This window comes from Pecten maximus, chromosome 7, assembly GCF_902652985.1.
Source record: "Pecten maximus chromosome 7, xPecMax1.1, whole genome shotgun sequence".
Lineage (NCBI taxonomy): Eukaryota > Metazoa > Mollusca > Bivalvia > Pectinida > Pectinidae > Pecten > Pecten maximus.
The window spans coordinates 11,797,853-11,820,203 of record NC_047021.1 but is presented as its reverse complement, the minus strand read 5'-3'; the positions used below and the strand labels follow the sequence as shown (position 1 = coordinate 11,820,203).

Here is a 22,351-nt window from a genome sequence, read left to right as displayed (position 1 = left end):
AGATATTTAAGTAGCTTAAATGTAATCATATATGGGACTCCTTGCTCTTAAAACAGCTTCTACAGCACACCCCCTCAAGGAAAGAATGTTTGTAAGTCTCTTTCTGTGCAGAGTCTAAAGTTGTTGAATTCTGTTCATCCCCGGTGTCAAATCACATTTGTATTCCCCATCAAACTAGAACTGTCGCCAGGATGGCTGACTAATACCCCCGCAATCTGCACGAGTCAATGGTGAATTGGAACTGTTAATTAGAGGCTAACTAAGATAACCCAGTAATATAGTGACCAGTTGCCATAGTAACCATAATTTTGAAAAAAAAAAAAAAAAGTGGCATGCACATCTACACATGGTCCTCTATATTTGTGTGAAGTTTCATTGAAATTGGCCATTTAGTTTAGGAGGAGTTGTCCAGACAAACTTAAAGTTATGGTTCCCATCGGAAAACCTGTTTATAGTGACTAGTTGCCATAGCAACCATAATTTTGAGAAAAATAAAGTGGCATGCACATCTACACATGGTCCTCTATATTTGTGTGAAGTTTCATTGAAATCGACCCTTCGGTTTAGGAGTTGTCCGGACAAACTTAAAGTTATGGTTGCCATAGCAACCATAATTTTGAAATAAAAGAAAGTGGCATGCACATCTACACATGGTCCTCTATATTTGTGTGAAGTTTCATTGAAATTGGCCATTCGGTTTAGGAGGAGTTGTCCGGACAAACTTAAAGTTATAGTTCTTATCAAAAAACCTGTTTATAGTGACCAATTGCCATAGCAACCATAATTTTGAGAAAAATAAAGTGGCATGCACATCTACACATGATAATTAATATTTGTGTGAAGTTTCATCGGAATTGGCCCATCGGTTTAGGAGGAGTTGCAAACAAACCTAGGAATTACACAGAATTATCAAATCTAAATAACAGTTTGGATGACTGGCAATAGGTAAGTAGTCTGAATGTTATTTATTTGCAGCTGCCACCCTGAAACCTTGCTTTTAAAATTCTGTCTCCATCACGTCTGCTCTGCAGCCTCTCAAATTGAGAATCAACATGGCTGATAGTCTGCTTACTGTGCTTAGTAACCAACTTTTGTGTCACATCATGTCAACTGTCATGTGCATTTGAGAACTTCCGGGGACCAGCAAAGAAGAAACTACCACTAAAATGAATGTACAACTCACTGTAGGGTTCTTGGTCGTCTGGTTCATCAGAAATCAGGAGTGCCATACAACTGCCATCTTTAACATTGTAGTGACGGAGAGTGTTCCGACACACATATCCTTCACGCTTTGTACTCGTCCGATCTATGTCATTCAACACCAGTTTTCCACCCTTCCCAGCATGCCACTCTGAAAACGTTTTCATTTCTAATTAAACATACATATTTTGTGATGAATGAATATCATATCTTTATTTAAAGTAATTGATAATAACAAGAGGCCAAATGGGCCTGTATTGCTCACCTGCTCCTGATGCTACTTAAAAGTTGATCTATGTAGGTAATTAACGCTGATGCTAAGATGATTGCCTCTTCATTCAAATATAAAAACTCATCAAAAACAAATTGTGAAGCCCTTATAGGGTATATATTGGTCCAATATCATGGCTCTAAGCTCTTTTGCTTATGCAGAATAAAAACACACATTTGACTTTAATGACCTTGAAAGTATATCAAGGTCATATTCATTTCAACAAACCTGGTAATGCATAATTCTTCCATGCTAATTTAGCCAAATATCATGACCCTGGGCCTCTTTGTTATAAAGAAGTTGTTATAAGATATTTAACACATTTGACTCCTGTGACTTAAAAATTACTAAGTTTGGGGAACGTTTTCATACAACGTTCCCACAACGTTACTGTGTTACGATGTGGCAACATTTATTTACGTTGTATAGACGTCACAACGTCGTATTATTTTATTTTCTACTATTGTTACATATTATGTACAACAAAGACTCAAGTTGTTTTATACAGTATTTTAATGTCTTTATTTCCATGTGTCCATGTGGTTACAATCCTCCCATCACTCCTATCTGATGTCTCTGACTATCTCGGTGCAACCAGTTATCACCATTTAATCTGTAAATAGAAAAACAACCAAAACAATATTTATTGATATACCGTAAACTTTGCGGCAATATATCGATCATAACGTGCTCGGTTAACAAATATGCGTGAAACTAAACTTATGCCCGGTGATACCACAAACGTACATCCGTTGTACTTACGTATACGTGAAGATAAATCATAGCATGCCCGATCCGTTTGTAAATAAAGTCAAATTCAAACGCAGTGTAATAAAAAATACGAATCATATAGAACTTACCTTGAATTACTGATCTGTATTCGGGAAGAAAGCTGATTCCATACGTTATTTTGAAAGCAAATACATAATCCAGTACAGCAAGTCAACAGTCCGATTGAAATGTGTATGTGTTGGGCCCACGTGTGTTTGCAGAACAAAGAATGTTTGTATTGCCCCCTGGCAGATATATATTGCAACATAAAGGGAGTTAACACCGATTTGTTATCGTAACCTCGTAAGTTCGAGTTTGATCACATTTATTGGTATAAAAGGAGGTCTTACAGCTAAATAGGGCCAGGAAAGGATCAATGATCGATATATATTATTAGGGCACATAATAGGCGACGTAGGTTGCTTTTAAACTAATCTAAACAGATTCATTATTGACAAATAAAAATTCGAGCCAATTAGATAATTAAATTTATCATGCAATTTGATGTTTTCGTTCGGTATGTCTTTGGCATTTGTGTAAACTTGCAACCCGTTTAAAATTAACAACAAATATACAAAGTTTGCATTAAAACCTTGTGACAACGCTGTTGCAACGTCAAAAGCTAACGTTGTACTAACGTTTGACATGAAACGTTCTCACAACGTTGTAGGAAAGTCCCGGACGTTGTGACCTGATTAGGACGTTTTCCGGACGTTCGGAGAACGTTTTGTGTCCACTGGGTGAGCTCCTCAGGTGTGAACTGTAGTTCTGAGGCTGGCTTGTTTTTGTAGATTTTGTACATTTGAGCTGTACTTACCGAGGATAAGCTCCTCAGGTGTGAACTGTAGTTCTGAGGCTGGCTTGTTTTTGTAGATTTTGTACATTTGAACTGTACTTACCGAGGATAAGCTCCTCAGGTGTGAACTGTAGTTCTGAGGCTGGCTTGTTTTTGTAGATTTTGTACATACATTTGGCCTTAACCTGTGTGATGGTGTCACAGTCCAACACAGAGACTTGGTAACGCAGGTGCTTCTTGCCATTTAAGTCCACTTCTAAGGTCTGAAACAAAGAAGACAAAAAAGTTTTTAAAAAAATCCTATCAACAATTGCGAAGCTCACCGGCAGCATAAACAATTGCAGAATGCTAAAATTTCAGAAACTCATTAGGATATAAATCATCAATGCCAAATGAATACATGAACATTCTAGATACACAAACATCAGATATTTATGTGAATTTGATTAAAATTCTAGATGTATTCTCAAAATATTAGACTTGATGTCTAACAATTAAATATAAAATAAACTGTTAGTGAAACTTAATAAAAACACCCAACTCTTATCCTATCATATATAGACCTATAATGATTATAACATACCAAATAAGAAGGATATGGGTTGTACACTAATGGACTTAGAAGCAATCTGAAAACTTACCACAAAAACTTTAAAGTGAGTTTTGATGCAAAACAAGTTAAGTTCGAAACATGGTCAAATTTGAAACAAGAGGCCCAAACCCTAACACATCTACTACATACTCACTGTCACCATTCAACAAAACATCTGTTCCACTTCCCCTAAGGATGTTTCTGACCATATTTGGTTAAAACCCATTCAGTACTTTGTGACAAATAGCAGTTTAAAGGAGTTACCTCTATTTCCCCTATTAGGCCCTTCCCCTCTAGCCATACTCTTTCTTTCCAACTTTGTTCAGGCAAGACAAGAATTGCCTATATGATACGATTCCTGATGAAGGGCAGCAGAGCTGGTACAACCTACCAAGGACTCATATGATAGGTCCATCTTTAGAAGGCGTTCCTCAGCTAATGTCTCTTTGGCATCCAAAGTAACAGCATCTATAGGACCTTTTTCCATGACCGTCTGTGTGGCCTTGTACAGCATAAACAGCTGCTGTCCCCCACCATTCTGAAATTAGTGCAGATTAATTAGGGTCTATTAAAACAAAATATATAGTATATGAATGAACTAGGAGATTATATGCATTATTACCAGTATAGCACTATGTGAATTAGAATTACTTCTTTCGTTGCTTCTTCTTTGAACATTTTGGAGGCCCATGAGGCCCAATTTAATGATCATCAGAGAACATAGCCATTAAAACAAATTACCTCTATTTACCTCTGCTTACCAGTTTACCTCTGCTTACCAGTTTACCTCTGCTTACCAGTTTACCTCTGCTTACCAGTTTACCTCTGCTTACCTCTGATTCTATTCCCCCAAGGATGCTTCCGACCAAATTTCACCAAAATCCATTCAGTCATTCATGACAAGTTGTGATTTCAAGAAAAATTAGTTGACAGACAAAGAACTTCAGCTTGCCAAGGCAAAAGCTAACTGACCAGGTGAACTGGAAACCTGCAGTCCTCTTACTGGGTAAATATTTTACACAAAAAACCCTTAATTACTTCTATAGTGTGGGTACATTGATAATCCTACTGAATTATATATATAGTGCATGGTTAGAATATCTATTTAGTACTTTCTGTGGACGTACTTTTAGGTAAGGAAACAGTGACAACGCCATCCAATCAGAAAGAAGCTTCTGTGTGATGGAGTCGGACCTAAAACATCAAAACATACATTCAAGTTCTCTTCAAAACATCATAAGTCAAATACTATATATTTTATATTCCTGGTCTAGCTGTAAGTTTGTATGATAAACTTTTTTACTGCAGTTCTTGTAATCATTGTTATTTAAAGTAAAATTGATGTTAATGTATATGTGAGTTAAAATAAGATTTATATGTCTCTACAGGAGAGATAATATTGGTAGTTATACTATAGAACTCGGCCTTAGTAATATTGGTAGTTATACTATAGAACAACTCGACCTTAGTAATATTGGTAGTTATACTATAGAACAAGTCGACCTTAGTAATATTGGTAGTTATACTGTAGAACAACTCGACCTTAGTAATATTGGTAGTTATACTATAGAACTCGGCCTTAGTAATATTGGTAGTTATACTATAGAACAACTCGACCTTAGTAATATTGGTAGTTATACTATAGAACAAGTCGACCTTAGTAATATTGGTAGTTATACTATAGAACAACTCGACCTTAGTAATATTGGTAGTTATACTGTAGAACAAGTCGACCTTAGTAATATTGGTAGTTATACTGTAGAACAACTCGGCCTTAGTAATATTGGTAGTTATACTATAGAACAACTCGGCCTTAGTAATATTGGTAGTTATACTATAGAACAACTCGACCTTAGTAATATTGGTAGTTATACTATAGAACAAGTCGACCTTAGTAATATTGGTAGTTATACTGTAGAACAAGTCGACCTTAGTAATATTGGTAGTTATACTGTAGAACAACTCGGCCTTAGTAATATTGGTAGTTATACTATAGAACAACTCGGCCTTAGTAATATTGGTAGTTATACTATAGAACAACTCGGCCTTAGTAATATTGGTAGTTATACTATAGAACAACTCGGCCTTAGTAATATTGGTAGTTATACTATAGAACAAGTCGACCTTAGTAATATTGGTAGTTATACTATAGAACAACTCGGCCTTAGTAATATTGGTAGTTATACTATAGAACAACTCGACCTTAGTAATATTGGTAGTTATACTATAGAACTCGGCCTTAGTAATATTGGTAGTTATACTATAGAACAAGTCGACCTTAGTAATATTGGTAGTTATACTGTAGAACAACTCGACCTTAGTAATATTGGTAGTTATACTATAGAACTCGGCCTTAGTAATATTGGTAGTTATACTATAGAACAAGTCGACCTTAGTAATATTGGTAGTTATACTATAGAACAACTCGGCCTTAGTAATATTGGTAGTTATACTATAGAACAACTCGGCCTTAGTAATATTGGTAGTTATACTATAGAACAACTCGGCCTTAGTAATATTGGTAGTTATACTGTAGAACAACTCGACCTTAGTAATATTGGTAGTTATACTATAGAACAACTCGGCCTTAGTAATATTGGTAGTTATACTATAGAACAACTCGGCCTTAGTAATATTGGTAGTTATACTGTAGAACTCGGCCTTAGTAATATTGGTAGTTATACTATAGAACAACTCGGCCTTAGTAATATTGGTAGTTATACTGTAGAACAACTCGACCTTAGTAATATTGGTAGTTATACTATAGAACAACTCGGCCTTAGTAATATTGGTAGTCATACTGTAGAACAACTCGGCCTTAGTAATATTGGTAGTTATACTGTAGAACTCGGCCTTAGTAATATTGGTAGTTATACTATAGAACAACTCGGCCTTAGTAATATTGGTAGTTATACTATAGAACAACTCGGCCTTAGTAATATTGGTAGTTATACTATAGAACAACTCGACCTTAGTAATATTGGTAGTTATACTATAGAACAACTCAGCCTTAGTAATATTGGTAGTTATACTGTAGAACAACTCGGCCTTAGTAATATTGGTAGTTATACTATAGAACAACTCGGCCTTAGTAATATTGGTAGTTATACTATAGAACAACTCGGCCTTAGTAATATTGGTAGTTATACTGTAGAACAACTCGCCTTAGTAATATTGGTAGTTATACTATAGAACAACTCGGCCTTAGTAATATTGGTAGTTATACTATAGAACAACTCGGCCTTAGTAATATTGGTAGTTATACTATAGAACAACTCGGCCTTAGTAATATTGGTAGTTATACTATAGAACAACTCGGCCTTAGTAATATTGGTAGTTATACTATAGAACAACTCGGCCTTAGTAATATTGGGTAGTTATACTATAGAACAACTCGGCCTTAGTAATATTGGTAGTTAATAACTATAGAACAACTCGGCCTTAGTAATATTGGTAGTTATACTATAGAACAACTCGGCCTTAGTAATATTGGTAGTTATACTATAGAACAAGTCGACCTTAGTAATATTGGTAGTTATACTATAGAACAACTCGGCCTTAGTAATATTGGTAGTTATACTATAGAACAACTCGGCCTTAGTAATATTGGTAGTTATACTGTAGAACAACTCGACCTTAGCAATATTGGTAGTTATACTATAGAACAACTCGGCCTTAGTAATATTGGTAGTTATACTGTAGAACAACTCGGCCTTAGTAATATTGGTAGTTATACTGTAGAACTCGGCCTTAGTAATATTGGTAGTTATACTATAGAACAAGTCGACCTTAGTAATATTGGTAGTTATACTATAGAACAAGTCGACCTTAGTAATATTGGTAGTTATACTATAGAACAACTCGGCCTTAGTAATATTGGTAGTTATACTATAGAACAACTCAGCCTTAGTAATATTGGTAGTTATACTATAGAACAACTCAGCCTTAGTAATATTGGTAGTTATACTATAGAACAACTCGGCCTTAGTAATATTGGTAGTTATACTGTAGAACAACTCGACCTTAGTAATATTGGTAGCTATACTAACAACTCAGCCTTAGTAACTTTAGTAGTTATAGAACCTTTAGATGATTTACAGCCATTGAGACTGGCTTACCTCCTAAACAGTACCCTGTGTTGTTTACGAGAGGCACCAGCAATAAGTCTGTGTAGCAGTTCTTCAATCACTCTGGAAATCAAAAAAATACACCTTGCTGTAATAAGTATGAGTTATCCAATATGATAAAAGGTTGTTGAGACCATATCAAAACTCTAAGTTATATTTAAAGGTTACCCATTTGTTAAGAGAACTTCAATGTGGCATACTAAAATTAAATCTCATAATTTCCATGCAGAATTTCACTTTAATAAGGTCATAAATCCTACATACTTACTCTGATAAATAGGTCATCTTCCCTATCAATGTCAAGGTCAGCAGAGATGAAAATTCTGCCCTGAATAAAACAAAAGACTTAACTTTATAATACAATTATCATTGCCTTATGATATACTTATTATAATTTGTAATCAAATTGTTGATTGGAAGTACTAGAGAAATGTGTGCGGCATATTTAGATAATTGTGTGGTACTAGATGACTGTGTGGTACTAGAGGACTGTGTTGTAATAGATGATTGTGTGGTACTAGATGACTGTGTGGTACTAGAGGACTGTGTGGTACTAGAGGGTTGTGTGGTACTAGAGGGCTGTGTGGTACTAGATGACTGTGTAGAAGACCGTGTGGTACTAGAGGACTGTGTGGTACTAGATGACTGTGTGGTACTAGAGGACTGTGTGGTACTAGATGACTGTGTGGTACTAGATGACTGTGTGGTACTAGAGGACTGTGTGGTACTAGAGAACTGTGTGGTACTAGATGATTGTGTGGTACTAGAGGACTGTGTGGTACTAGATGACTGTGTGGTACTAGATGACTGTGTGGTACTAGAGGACTGTGTGGTACTAGATGACTGTGTGGTACTAGATGATTGTGTGGTACTAGAGGACTGTGTGGTACTAGATGACTGTGTGGTACTAGATGACTGCTGTGGTACTAGAGGAGGTTTAGGACTGTGTGGTTAGAGGACTGTGTGGTACTAGAGGGACTTGTGTGGTACTAGAGGACTGTATGCTACTAGATGACTGTGTGGTAACTAGAAGATGACTGTGTGGTACTAGATGACTGTGTGGTAAACTAGAGGACTGTATGGTACTGAGAGGACTGTGTTGGTACTAAATGACTGTTGTAATAGAGGAACGGTATGCTACTAGATGAACTAGTGTGGTAACTAGAGGACTGTGTAAGTACTAGAAGGACTGTGTGGTACTAAAGGACTGGTGTAGAAGACCGTGTGGTGACTAAGAGGACCTGTGTAGTACTAGAGGACCGTGTGTGGTACTAGAGGACTGGTTAAGAAGAACCGTGGTGGTACTTAGAGGACTGTGTAGACAGACTGTGTGGTACTAAGAGGACGGATGGTACTAGAGGACTGTGGGGTTAACTAGATGACTGTGTGGTAACTAGAGGGCTTGTGGTACTAGAGACGTGTATTGTTATAGAGGACTGTGTGGTACTAGAGGACTGGTGTGGTATACGAAGGACTGTGTGGTACTAGAGGACTGTGTTAGTAGAGAGGACTGTGTGGTTCTTCGAGGACTGGTGTGGTACTAGAGGACTGTGTGGTACTAGAGGGCTGTGTGGTACTAGAGGGTTGTGTGGTACTAGAGGACTGTGTTGTACTAGAGGACTGTGTGGTACTAGAGGACTGTGTGGTACTAGATAACTGTGGCACTAGAGGACAGTGTGGTACTAGAAGACTGTGTAGTACTAGATGATTGTGTGGTACTAGATGACTGTGTGGTACTAGAGGACTGTGTGCTACTAGATGACTGTGTGGTACTAGAGGACTGTGTGGTACTAGATGACTGTGTGGTACTAGAGGACTGTGTGGTACTAGAAGACCGTGTGGTACTAGAGGACTGTGTGGTACTAGAGGACTGTGTGGTACTAGAGGACTGTGTGGTACTAGAGGACTGTGTGGTACTAGAGGGCTGTGTGGTACTAGAGGACTGTGTGCTACTAGATGACTGTGTGGTACTAGAGGACTGTGTGGTACTAGAAGACCGTGTGGTACTAGAGGACTGTGTGGTACTAGAGGACTGTGTGGTACTAGAGGACTGTGTGGTACTAGATGACTGTGTGGTACTAGAGGACTGTGTGGTACTAGAGGACTGTGTGGTACTAGAGGGCTGTGTGGTACTAGAGGACTGTGTGGTACTAGAGGACTGTGTGGTACTAGAGGACTGTGTGGTACTAGAGGACTGTGTGGTACTAGAGGACTGTGTGGTACTAGAGGACTGTGTGGTACTAGATGATTGTGTGGTACTAGAGGACTGTGTGGTACTAGAGGACTGTGTGGTACTAGAGGACTGTGTGGTACTAGAGGACTGTATGGTACTAGAGGACTGTGTGGTACTAGAGGACTGTGTGGTACTAGAAGACTGTGTAGTACTAGAGGACTGTGTGGTACTAGAGGACTGTGTAGTACTAGAGGACTGTGCTGTACTAGAGGACTGTGTTGTACTAGAGGACTGTGTGCTACTAGATGACTGTATGGTACTAGAGGACTGTGTAGTACTAGAGGACTGTGTGGTACTAGAGGACTGTGTAGAAGACCGTGTGGTACTAGAGGACTGTGTAGTACTAGAGGACTGTGTGGTATTAGAGGACTGTGTAGAAGACCGTGTGGTACTAGAGGACTGTGTAGAAGACCGTGTGGTACTAGAGGACAGTATGGTACTAGAGGACTGTGTGGTACTAGAGGACTGTGTGGTACTAGAGGACTGTGTGGTACTAGATGACTGTGTGGTACTAGAGGGCTGTGTGGTACTAGAGGACTGTGTGGTACTAGATAACTGTATGGTACTAGAGGGTTGTGTTGTAATAGAGGACTGTGTTGTACTAGAGGACTGTGTGGTACTAGAGGACTGTGTGGTACTAGAGGACTGTGTGGTACTAGATGACTGTGTGGTACTAGAGGACTGTGTGGTACTAGAGGACTGTGTGGTACTAGAGGACTGTGTGGTACTAGAGGACTGTGTGGTACTAGAGGACTGTGTGGTACTAGATGACTGTATGGTACTAGAGGGTTGTGTTGTAATAGAGGACTGTGTGGTACTAGATGACTGTATGGTACTAGAGGGTTGTGTTGTAAAAGAGGACTGTGTTGTACTAGAGGACTGTGTGGTACTAGAGGACTGTGTTGTACTAGATGACTGTATGGTACTAGAGGACTGTGTGGTACGAGAGGACTGTGTGGTACTAGAGGACTGTGTGGTACTAGAGGACTGTATGGTACTAGATGACTGTATGGTACTAGAGGGTTGTGTTGTAATAGAGGACTGTGTGGTACTAGATGACTGTGTTGTAATAGAGGACTGTGTGGTACTAGATGACTGTGTGGTATTAGAGAACTGTGTGGTACTAGAGGACTGTATGGTACTAGAGGGCTGTGTTGTAATAGAGGACTGTGTGGTACTAGATGACTGTGTGGTACTAGAGGACTGTATGGTACTAGAGGACTGTGTTGTAATAGAGGACCGTGTGGTACTAGAGGACTGTGTGGTACTAGATGATTGTGTTGTACTAGATGACTGTATGGTACTAGAGGACTGTATGGTACTAGAGGACTGTGTGGTACTAGAGGACTGTGTGGTACTAGATGACTGTATGGTACTAGAGGACTGTGTGGTACTAGAGGGTTGTGTGGTACTAGAGGGCTGTGTGGTACTAGAGGACTGTGTGGTACTAGAGGACTGTATTGTTATAGAGGACTGTGTGGTACTAGATGACTGTGTGGTACTAGAGGGCTGTGTGGTGCTAGAGGACTGTGTGGTACTAGAGGGCTGTGTGGTGCTAGAGGGCTGTGTGGTGCTAGAGGACTGTGTGGTACTAGAGGACTGTGTTGTAATAGAGGACTGTGTGGTACTAGAGGACTGTGTTGTTATAGAGGACTGTGTGGTACTAGATGACTGTGTGGTACTAGATGACTGTGTGGTACTAGAGGACTGTGTGGTACTAGAGGACTGTATGCTACTAGATGACTGTGTGGTACTAGATGACTGTGTGGTACTAGAGGACTGTGTTGTTATAGAGGACTGTATGCTACTAGATGACTGTGTGGTACTAGATGAATGTGTGGTACTAGAGGACTGTGTGGTACTAGAGGACTGTATGCTACTAGATGACTGTGTGGTACTAGATGACTGTGTGGTACTAGATGACTGTGTGGTACTAGAGGACTGTATGGTACTAGAGGACTGTGTGGTACTAAAGGACTGTGTTGTAATAGAGGACTGTATGCTACTAGATGACTGTGTGGTACTAGAGGACTGTGTAGTACTAGAGGACTGTGTGGTACTAGAGGACTGTGTAGAAGACCGTGTGGTACTAGAGGACTGTGTAGTACTAGAGGACTGTGTGGTACTAGAGGACTGTGTAGAAGACCGTGTGGTACTAGAGGACTGTGTAGAAGACTGTGTGGTACTAGAGGACTGTATGGTACTAGAGGACTGTGTGGTACTAGATGACTGTGTGGTACTAGAGGGCTGTGTGGTACTAGAGGACTGTATTGTTATAGAGGACTGTGTGGTACTAGAGGACTGTGTGGTACTAGAGGACTGTGTGGTACTAGAGGACTGTGTTATTATAGAGGACTGTGTGGTTCTAGAGGACTGTGTGGTACTAGAGGACTGTATGGTACTAGAGGGCTGTGTGGTACTAGAGGGTTGTGTGGTACTAGAGGACTGTGTTGTACTAGAGGACTGTGTGGTACTAGAGGACTGTGTGGTACTAGATGACTGTGGCACTAGAGGACAGTGTGGTACTAGAAGACTGTGTAGTACTAGATGATTGTGTGGTACTAGATGACTGTGTGGTACTAGAGGACTGTGTGCTACTAGATGACTGTTTGGTACTAGAGGACTGTGTGCTACTAGATGACTGTGTGGTACTAGAGGACTGTGTGGTACTAGAAGACCGTGTGGTACTAGAGGACTGTGTGGTACTAGAGGACTGTGTGGTACTAGATGACTGTGTGGTACTAGAGGACTGTGTGGTACTAGAGGGCTGTGTGGTACTAGAGGACTGTGTGCTACTAGATGACTGTGTGGTACTAGAGGACTGTGTGGTACTAGAAGACCGTGTGGTACTAGAGGACTGTGTGGTACTAGAGGACTGTGTGGTACTAGATGACTGTGTGGTACTAGATGACTGTGTGGTACTAGAGGACTGTGTGGTACTAGAGGACTGTGTGGTACTAGAGGGCTGTGTGGTACTAGAGGACTGTGTGGTACTAGAGGACTGTGTGGTACTAGAGGACTGTGTGGTACTAGAGGACTGTGTGGTACTAGAGGACTGTGTGGTACTAGAGGACTGTGTGGTACTAGATGATTGTGTGGTACTAGATGACTGTGTGGTACTAGAGGACTGTGTGGTACTAGAGGACTGTGTGGTACTAGAGGACTGTATGGTACTAGAGGACTGTATGGTACTAGAGGACTGTGTGGTACTAGAAGACTGTGTAGTACTAGAGGACTGTGTGGTACTAGAGGACTGTGTAGTACTAGAGGACTGTGCTGTACTAGAGGACTGTGTTGTACTAGAGGACTGTGTGCTACTAGATGACTGTATGGTACTAGAGGACTGTGTAGTACTAGAGGACTGTGTGGTACTAGAGGACTGTGTAGAAGACCGTGTGGTACTAGAGGACTGTGTAGTACTAGAGGACTGTGTGGTATTAGAGGACTGTGTAGAAGACCGTGTGGTACTAGAGGACAGTATGGTACTAGAGGACTGTGTGGTACTAGAGGACTGTGTGGTACTAGAGGACTGTGTGGTACTAGATGACTGTGTGGTACTAGAGGGCTGTGTGGTACTAGAGGACTGTGTGGTACTAGATAACTGTATGGTACTAGAGGGTTGTGTTGTAATAGAGGACTGTGTTGTACTAGAGGACTGTGTGGTACTAGAGGACTGTGTGGTACTAGAGGACTGTGTGGTACTAGATGACTGTATGGTACTAGAGGACTGTGTGGTACTAGAGGACTGTGTGGTACTAGAGGACTGTGTGGTACTAGAGGACTGTGTGGTACTAGAGGACTGTATGGTACTAGATGACTGTATGGTACTAGAGGGTTGTGTTGTAATAGAGGACTGTGTGGTACTAGATGACTGTATGGTACTAGAGGGTTGTGTTGTAAAAGAGGACTGTGTTGTACTAGAGGACTGTGTGGTACTAGAGGACTGTGTTGTACTAGATGACTGTATGGTACTAGAGGACTGTGTGGTACGAGAGGACTGTGTGGTACTAGAGGACTGTGTGGTACTAGAGGACTGTATGGTACTAGATGACTGTATGGTACTAGAGGGTTGTGTTGTAATAGAGGACTGTGTGGTACTAGATGACTGTGTTGTAATAGAGGACTGTGTGGTACTAGATGACTGTGTGGTATTAGAGAACTGTGTGGTACTAGAGGACTGTATGGTACTAGAGGGCTGTGTTGTAATAGAGGACTGTGTGGTACTAGATGACTGTGTGGTACTAGAGGACTGTATGGTACTAGAGGACTGTGTTGTAATAGAGGACCGTGTGGTACTAGAGGACTGTGTGGTACTAGATGATTGTGTTGTACTAGATGACTGTATGGTACTAGAGGACTGTATGGTACTAGAGGACTGTGTGGTACTAGAGGACTGTGTGGTACTAGAGGGCTGTATGGTACTAGAGGACTGTGTGGTACTAGAGGGTTGTGTGGTACTAGAGGGTTGTGTGGTACTAGAGGACTGTGTGGTACTAGAGGGCTGTGTGGTGCTAGAGGGCTGTGTGGTGCTAGAGGACTGTGTGGTACTAGAGGACTGTGTTGTAATAGAGGACTGTGTGGTACTAGAGGACTGTGTTGTTATAGAGGACTGTGTGGTACTAGATGACTGTGTGGTACTAGATGACTGTGTGGTACTAGAGGACTGTGTGGTACTAGAGGACTGTATGCTACTAGATGACTGTGTGGTACTAGATGACTGTGTGGTACTAGAGGACTGTGTTGTTATAGAGGACTGTATGCTACTAGATGACTGTGTGGTACTAGATGAATGTGTGGTACTAGAGGACTGTGTGGTACTAGAGGACTGTATGCTACTAGATGACTGTGTGGTACTAGATGACTGTGTGGTACTAGATGACTGTGTGGTACTAGAGGACTGTATGGTACTAGAGGACTGTGTGGTACTAAAGGACTGTGTTGTAATAGAGGACTGTATGCTACTAGATGACTGTGTGGTACTAGAGGACTGTGTAGTACTAGAGGACTGTGTGGTACTAGAGGACTGTGTAGAAGACCGTGTGGTACTAGAGGACTGTGTAGTACTAGAGGACTGTGTGGTACTAGAGGACTGTGTAGAAGACCGTGTGGTACTAGAGGACTGTGTAGAAGACTGTGTGGTACTAGAGGACTGTGTGGTACTAGATGACTGTGTGGTACTAGAGGGCTGTGTGGTACTAGAGGACTGTATTGTTATAGAGGACTGTGTGGTACTAGAGGACTGTGTGGTACTAGAGGACTGTGTGGTACTAGAGGACTGTGTTATTATAGAGGACTGTGTGGTTCTAGAGGACTGTGTGGTACTAGAGGACTGTATGGTACTAGAGGGCTGTGTGGTACTAGAGGGTTGTGTGGTACTAGATGACTGTGTTGTACTAGAGGACTGTGTGGTACTAGAGGACTGTGTGGTACTAGATGACTGTGGCACTAGAGGACAGTGTGGTACTAGAAGACTGTGTAGTACTAGATGATTGTGTGGTACTAGATGACTGTGTGGTACTAGAGGACTGTGTGCTACTAGATGACTGTTTGGTACTAGAGGACTGTGTGCTACTAGATGACTGTGTGGTACTAGAGGACTGTGTGGTACTAGAAGACCGTGTGGTACTAGAGGACTGTGTGGTACTAGAGGACTGTGTGGTACTAGATGACTGTGTGGTACTAGAGGACTGTATGGTACTAGAGGGCTGTGTGGTACTAGAGGACTGTGTGCTACTAGATGACTGTGTGGTACTAGAGGACTGTGTGGTACTAGAAGACCGTGTGGTACTAGAGTACTGTGTGGTACTAGAGGACTGTGTGGTACTAGATGACTGTGTGGTACTAGATGACTGTGTGGTACTAGAGGACTGTGTTGTACTAGAGGACTGTGTGGTACTAGAGGGCTGTGTGGTACTAGAGGACTGTATGGTACTAGATGGTTGTGTGGTACTAGAGGGCTGTGTGGTACTAGAGGACTGTATGGTACTAGAGGGTTGTGTGGTACTAGAGGGCTGTGTGGTACTAGAGGACTGTGTTGTAATAGAGGACTGTAAGTTGCACTTAAGCTTTGAACCATAAGATGACCTTACTTTTCTTGGACACTGAATTTATTCTGCCGTTCCATAGTACGAATCAGAGACTGAAGGAAGAACTTGTTCTTCAACAGTTCTTCAAAGGCCAGTACACCTCTTGGGGCCAGTTTTGAGAAGTCTTCCATTGGGGCCTGTTAAGAAGTTGAAAAAAACCTAATCTGAACATAATTCACAATTTCACAAGATTAATTAGGTTACAAAAGTATATGAAACAATTATGTACAATTAAAAAGTGGTGAAATGTTTAGGATTCAGAAAAGACCCAGAAGGAAAATGCTTAAAATGAAATATTTATTATATAGGAATATGTGATGATAGCATTTTAGAATCAGAACTTATAAAATAAAAAAAAAAAAGTTCATTTACGTCTGTAAAAGTCATTGAATGGAAGTGTTAAGACCAAGGTGATAAATGAATTATGTTGTGAATGATAACACAGGCAGTATTTTACCCTTGCTGTAAGGGAAAGTGAAAAGGTAGTTGACATGCTGTTAGATTTTATGATAGAATTTTAATACATTTATTATTATTATTATGATATCTCTGACTTATTAGAATGGATTTCTTGACAGTTATAAAACATAAAAATACAGTAACAAGAATATGTATAAATAATGCCTATATCACACCTGCTAAATGTACTTATATTTGAGAAATAAAACAAAGTGAGCAGGAGCCCAAAAAGCATATTCCTGGTAACTCTTTATACCAGACAATACTGCCCAAGTATCAATGGGTTTGAGTTTTTGTTAATGATAAGAAGATATTTGAAAATATCCCTGTGAACTTGAAAGTAGCTCAAAGCTTATCATTTTAACAAACTTTGTAGCTCTCCATCACAACGTGCTACTGCCAGGCCCAATATCATGATAATTGGCCTATAGATAATATTTTACTTTTAAACCAAGATTTTACACAGCTCACACTTGTGACCTTAAGCAGTGTAGCCATTCATCCCAGCATGTTTATCAATTTTAAATGTCATGACCCTCAGCATGGGCCTCTTGTTGATTAAGAAGAAGTCATTTAAAAATTTTAACGCATTTGATCCCTGTGACCTTGAAAGCAGGCCAATGTCTTACACAATTTGATAGCCTTTCATCCCAGCATGCTACTGACTCATGTGATGACCTTGGCCCTCTGTGTTATTACATGTTACATGATTTTAATATATTTGATGACTCTGAATTTTTTTTAAAGTAAACTATTAAGTCAAGAAGAGGAGCAACTCCTTTAACCAGGTTCTAATTGGTATACTCCTGTAGCCAGGTTCTAATTGGTATACTCCTGTAGCTAGGTTCTAATTGGTATACTCCTGTAGCCAGGTTCTAATTGGTATACTCCTGTAGCTAGGTTCTAATTGGTATACTCCTGTAGCTAGGTTCTAATTGGTATACTCCTGTAGCTAGGTTCTAATTGGTATACTCCTGTAGCTAGGTTATAATTGGTATACTCCTGTAGCCAGGTTATAACTGGTATACTCCTGTAGCTAGGTTCTAATTGGTATACTCCTGTAGCCAGGTTCTTATTGGTATACTCCTGTAGCCAGGTTCTAATTGGTATACTCCTGTAGCCAGGTTCTAATTGGTATACTCCTGTAGCTAGGTTCTAATTGGTATACTCCTGTAGCCAGGTTCTAATTGGTATACTCCTGTAGCTAGGTTCTAATTGGTATACTCCTGTAGCTAGGTTCTAATTGGTATACTCCTGTAGCCAGGTTATAACTGGTATACTCCTGTAGCCAGGTTCTAATTGGTATACTCCTGTAGTTAGGTTATAACTGGTATACTCCTGTAGCTAGGTTCTAATTGGTATACTCCTGTAGCTAGGTTATAACTGGTATACTCCTGTAGCCAGGTTATAACTGGTATACCCCTGTAGCCAGGTTCTAATTGGTATACTTCTGTAGCTAGGTTCTAATTGGTATACTCCTGTAGCCAGGTTCTAATTGGTATACTACTGTAGCCAGGTTATAACTGGTATACTCCTGTAGCCAGGTTATAACTGGTATACCCCTGTAGCCAGGTTCTAATTGGTATACTCCTGTAGCCAGGTTCTAATTGGTATACTCCTGTAGCCAGGTTCTAATTGGTATACTCCTGTAGCCAGGTTCTAATTGGTATACTCCTGTAGCCAGGTTCTAACTGGTATACTCCTGTAGCTAGGTTCTAATTGGTATACTCCTGTAGCCAGGTTCAAATTGGTATACTCCTGTAGCCAGGTTCTAATTGGTATACTCCTGTAGCCAGGTTCTAATTGGTATACTCCTGTAGCCAGGTTATAACTGGCATACTCCTGTAGCCAGGTTATAACTGGTATACTCCTGTAGCCAGGTTATAACTGGTATACTCCTGTAGCCAGGTTCTAATTGGTATACTCCTGTAGCCAGGTTCTAATTGGTATACTACTGTAGCCAGGTTATAACTGGTATACCCCTGTAGTCAGGTTCTAATTGGTATACTCCTGTAGCCAGGTTATAACTGGTATACTCCTGTAGCCAGGTTATAACTGGTATACTCCTGTAGCCAGGTTCTAATTGGTATACTACTGTAGCCAGGTTATAACTGGTATACCCCTGTAGTCAGGTTCTAATTGGTATACTCCTGTAGCCAGGTTATAACTGGTATACTCCTGTAGCCAGGTTATAACTGGTATACTCCTGTAGCCAGGTTCTAATTGGTATACTCCTGTAGCCAGGTTCTAATTGGTATACTCCTGTAGCCAGGTTATAACTGGTATACTCCTGTAGCCAGGTTCTAATTGGTATACTCCTGTAGCCAGGTTCTAATTGGTATACTCCTGTAGCTAGGTTATAATTGGTATACTCCTGTAGCCAGGTTCTAATTGGTATACTCCTGTAGTTAGGTTATAACTGGTATACTCCTGTAGCCAGGTTATAACTGGTATACTCCTGTAGCCAGGTTATAATTGGTATACTCCTGTAGCTAGGTTCTAATTGGTATACCCCTGTAGCCAGGTTCTAATTGGTATACTCCTGTAGCCAGGTTATAACTGGTATACTCCTGTAGCCAGGTTATAACTGGTATACTCCTGTAGCCAGGTTCTAATTGGTATACTCCTGTAGCCAGGTTCTAATTGGTATACTCCTGTAGTTAGGTTATAACTGGTATACTCCTGTAGCCAGGTTATAACTGGTATACCCCTGTAGCCAGGTTCTAATTGGTATACTCCTGTAGCCAGGTTATAACTGGTATACCCCTGTAGCCAGGTTCTAATTGGTATACTCCTTTAACCAGGTTCTAATTGGTATACTCCTGTAGCTAGGTTCTAATTGGTATACTCCTGTAGCTAGGTTCTAATTGGTATACTCCTGTAGCCAGGTTCTAATTGGTATACTCCTGTAGCTAGGTTATAATTGGTATACTCCTGTAGCCAGGGTATAACTGGTATACTCCTGTAGCCAGGTTCTAATTGGTATACTCCTGTAGCCAGGTTCTAATTGGTATACTCCTGTAGCCAGGTTCTAATTGGTATACTCCTGTAGCTAGGTTCTAATTGGTATACTCCTGTAGCTAGGTTCTAATTGGTATACTCCTGTAGCTAGGTTCTAATTGGTATACTCCTGTAGCCAGGGTATAACTGGTATACTCCTGTAGCCAGGTTCTAATTGGTATACTCCTGTAGCCAGGTTCTAATTGGTATACACCTGTAGCTAGGTTCTAATTGGTATACTCCTGTAGCCAGGTTCTAATTGGTATACTCCTGTAGCTAGGTTCTAATTGGTATACTCCTGTAGCCAGGTTCTAATTGGTATACTCCTGTAGCTAGGTTCTAATTGGTATACTCCTGTAGCTAGGTTCTAATTGGTATACTCCTGTAGCCAGGTTATAACTGGTATACTCCTGTAGCCAGGTTCTAATTGGTATACTCCTGTAGCCAGGTTCTAATTGGTATACTCCTGTAGTTAGGTTATAACTGGTATACTCCTGTAGCTAGGTTCTAATTGGTATACTCCTGTAGCTAGGTTATAATTGGTATACTCCTGTAGCCAGGTTATAACTGGTATACCCCTGTAGCCAGGTTCTAATTGGTATACTCCTGTAGCCAGGTTCTAATTGGTATACTCCTGTAGCTAGGTTCTAATTGGTATACTCCTGTAGCCAGGTTCTAATTGGTATACTACTGTAGCCAGGTTATAACTGGTATACTCCTGTAGCCAGGTTATAACTGGTATACCCCTGTAGCCAGGTTCTAATTGGTATACTCCTGTAGCCAGGTTCTAATTGGTATACTCCTGTAGCTAGGTTCTAATTGGTATACTCCTGTAGCCAGGTTCTAATTGGTATACTCCTGTAGCCAGGTTCTAACTGGTATACTCCTGTAGCTAGGTTCTAATTGGTATACTCCTGTAGCCAGGTTCAAATTGGTATACTCCTGTAGCCAGGTTCTAATTGGTATACTCCTGTAGCCAGGTTCTAATTGGTATACTCCTGTAGCCAGGTTATAACTGGTATACTCCTGTAGCCAGGTTATAACTGGTATACTCCTGTAGCCAGGTTATAACTGGTATACTCCTGTAGCCAGGTTCTAATTGGTATACTCCTGTAGCCAGGTTCTAATTGGTATACTACTGTAGCCAGGTTATAACTGGTATACCCCTGTAGTCAGGTTCTAATTGGTATACTCCTGTAGCCAGGTTATAACTGCTATACTCCTGTAGCCAGGTTATAACTGGTATACTCCTGTAGCCAGGTTCTAATTGGTATACTACTGTAGCCAGGTTATAACTGGTATAACCCTGTAGTCAGGTTCTAATTGGTATACTCCTGTAGCCAGGTTATAACTGGTATACTCCTGTAGCCAGGTTATAACTGGTATACTCCTGTAGCCAGGTTCTAATTGGTATACTCCTGTAGCCAGGTTCTAATTGGTATACTCCTGTAGCCAGGTTATAACTGGTATACTCCTGTAAAGCCAGGTTCTAATTGGTATACTCCTGTAGCCAGGTTCTAATTGGTATACTCCTGTAGCTAGGTTATAATTGGTATACTCCTGTAGCCAGGTTATAACTGGTATACTCCTGTAGCCAGGTTATAACTGGTATACTCCTGTAGCCAGGTTCTAATTGGTATACTCCTGCAGCCAGGTTCTAATTGGTATACTCCTGTAGTTAGGTTATAACTGGTATACTCCTGTAGCCAGGTTATAACTGGTATACCCCTGTAGCCAGGTTCTAATTGGTATACTCCTGTAGCCAGGTTATAACTGGTATACCCCTGTAGCCAGGTTCTAATTGGTATACTCCTTTAACCAGGTTCTAATTGGTATACTCCTGTAGCTAGGTTCTAATTGGTATACTCCTGTAGCTAGGTTCTAATTGGTATACTCCTGTAGCTAGGTTCTAATTGGTATACTCCTGTAGCTAGGTTATAATTGGTATACTCCTGTAGCCAGGGTATAACTGGTATACTCCTGTAGCCAGGTTCTAATTGGTATACTCCTGTAGCCAGGTTCTTATTGGTATACTCCTGTAGCCAGGTTCTAATTGGTATACTCCTGTAGCCAGGTTCTAATTGGTATACTCCTGTAGCTAGGTTCTAATTGGTATACTCCTGTAGCTAGGTTCTAATTGGTATACTCCTGTAGCTAGGTTCTAATTGGTATACTCCTGTAGCCAGGGTATAACTGGTATACTCCTGTAACCAGGTTCTAATTGGTATACTCCTGTAGCCAGGTTCTAATTGGTATACTCCTGTAGCTAGGTTCTAATTGGTATACTCCTGTAGCTAGGTTCTAATTGGTATACTCCTGTAGCCAGGTTATAACTGGTATACTCCTGTAGCCAGGTTCTAACTGGTACACTCCTGTAGCTAGGTTCTAATTGGTATACTCCTGTAGCCAGGTTCTAATTGGTATACCCCTGTAGCCAGGTTCTAATTGGTATACTCCTGTAGCTAGGTTCTAATTGGTATACTCCTGTAGCTAGGTTCTAATTGGTATACCCCTGTAGCCAGGTTCTAATTGGTATACTCCTGTAGCCAGGTTATAACTGGTATACCCCTGTAGTCAGGTTATAACTGGTATACTCCTGTAGCCAGGTTCTAATTGGTATACTCCTGTAGCCAGGTTCTAATTGGTATACTCCTGTAGCCAGGTTATAACTGGTATACTCCTGTAGCCAGGTTCTAATTGGTATACTCCTGTAGCCAGGTTCTAATTGGTATACTCCTGTAGCTAGGTTATAATTGGTATACTCCTGTAGCTAGGTTATAATTGGTATACTCCTGTAGCCAGGTTCTAATTGGTAT

At 40.6% G+C, this 22,351-nt stretch overlaps 1 protein-coding gene across 1 annotated transcript in view; it reads right to left on the bottom strand.

Annotated features, from left to right (window-relative positions):
- LOC117331609 (plexin-A2-like) overlaps positions 1-22,351 on the bottom strand; it is a 128,016-nt gene that overhangs the window by 19,784 nt on the left and 85,881 nt on the right. Inside the window, exons 21-27 of the mRNA XM_033890420.1 lie at positions 16,080-16,213; positions 8,026-8,085; positions 7,749-7,820; positions 4,758-4,824; positions 4,022-4,168; positions 3,142-3,301; positions 1,184-1,351 (exon numbers count right to left, since the gene is read on the bottom strand). Of these exons, the coding sequence (XP_033746311.1) occupies positions 1,184-1,351; positions 3,142-3,301; positions 4,022-4,168; positions 4,758-4,824; positions 7,749-7,820; positions 8,026-8,085; positions 16,080-16,213 (808 nt within the window). The remainder of the gene's footprint in view (positions 1-1,183; positions 1,352-3,141; positions 3,302-4,021; positions 4,169-4,757; positions 4,825-7,748; positions 7,821-8,025; positions 8,086-16,079; positions 16,214-22,351) is intronic.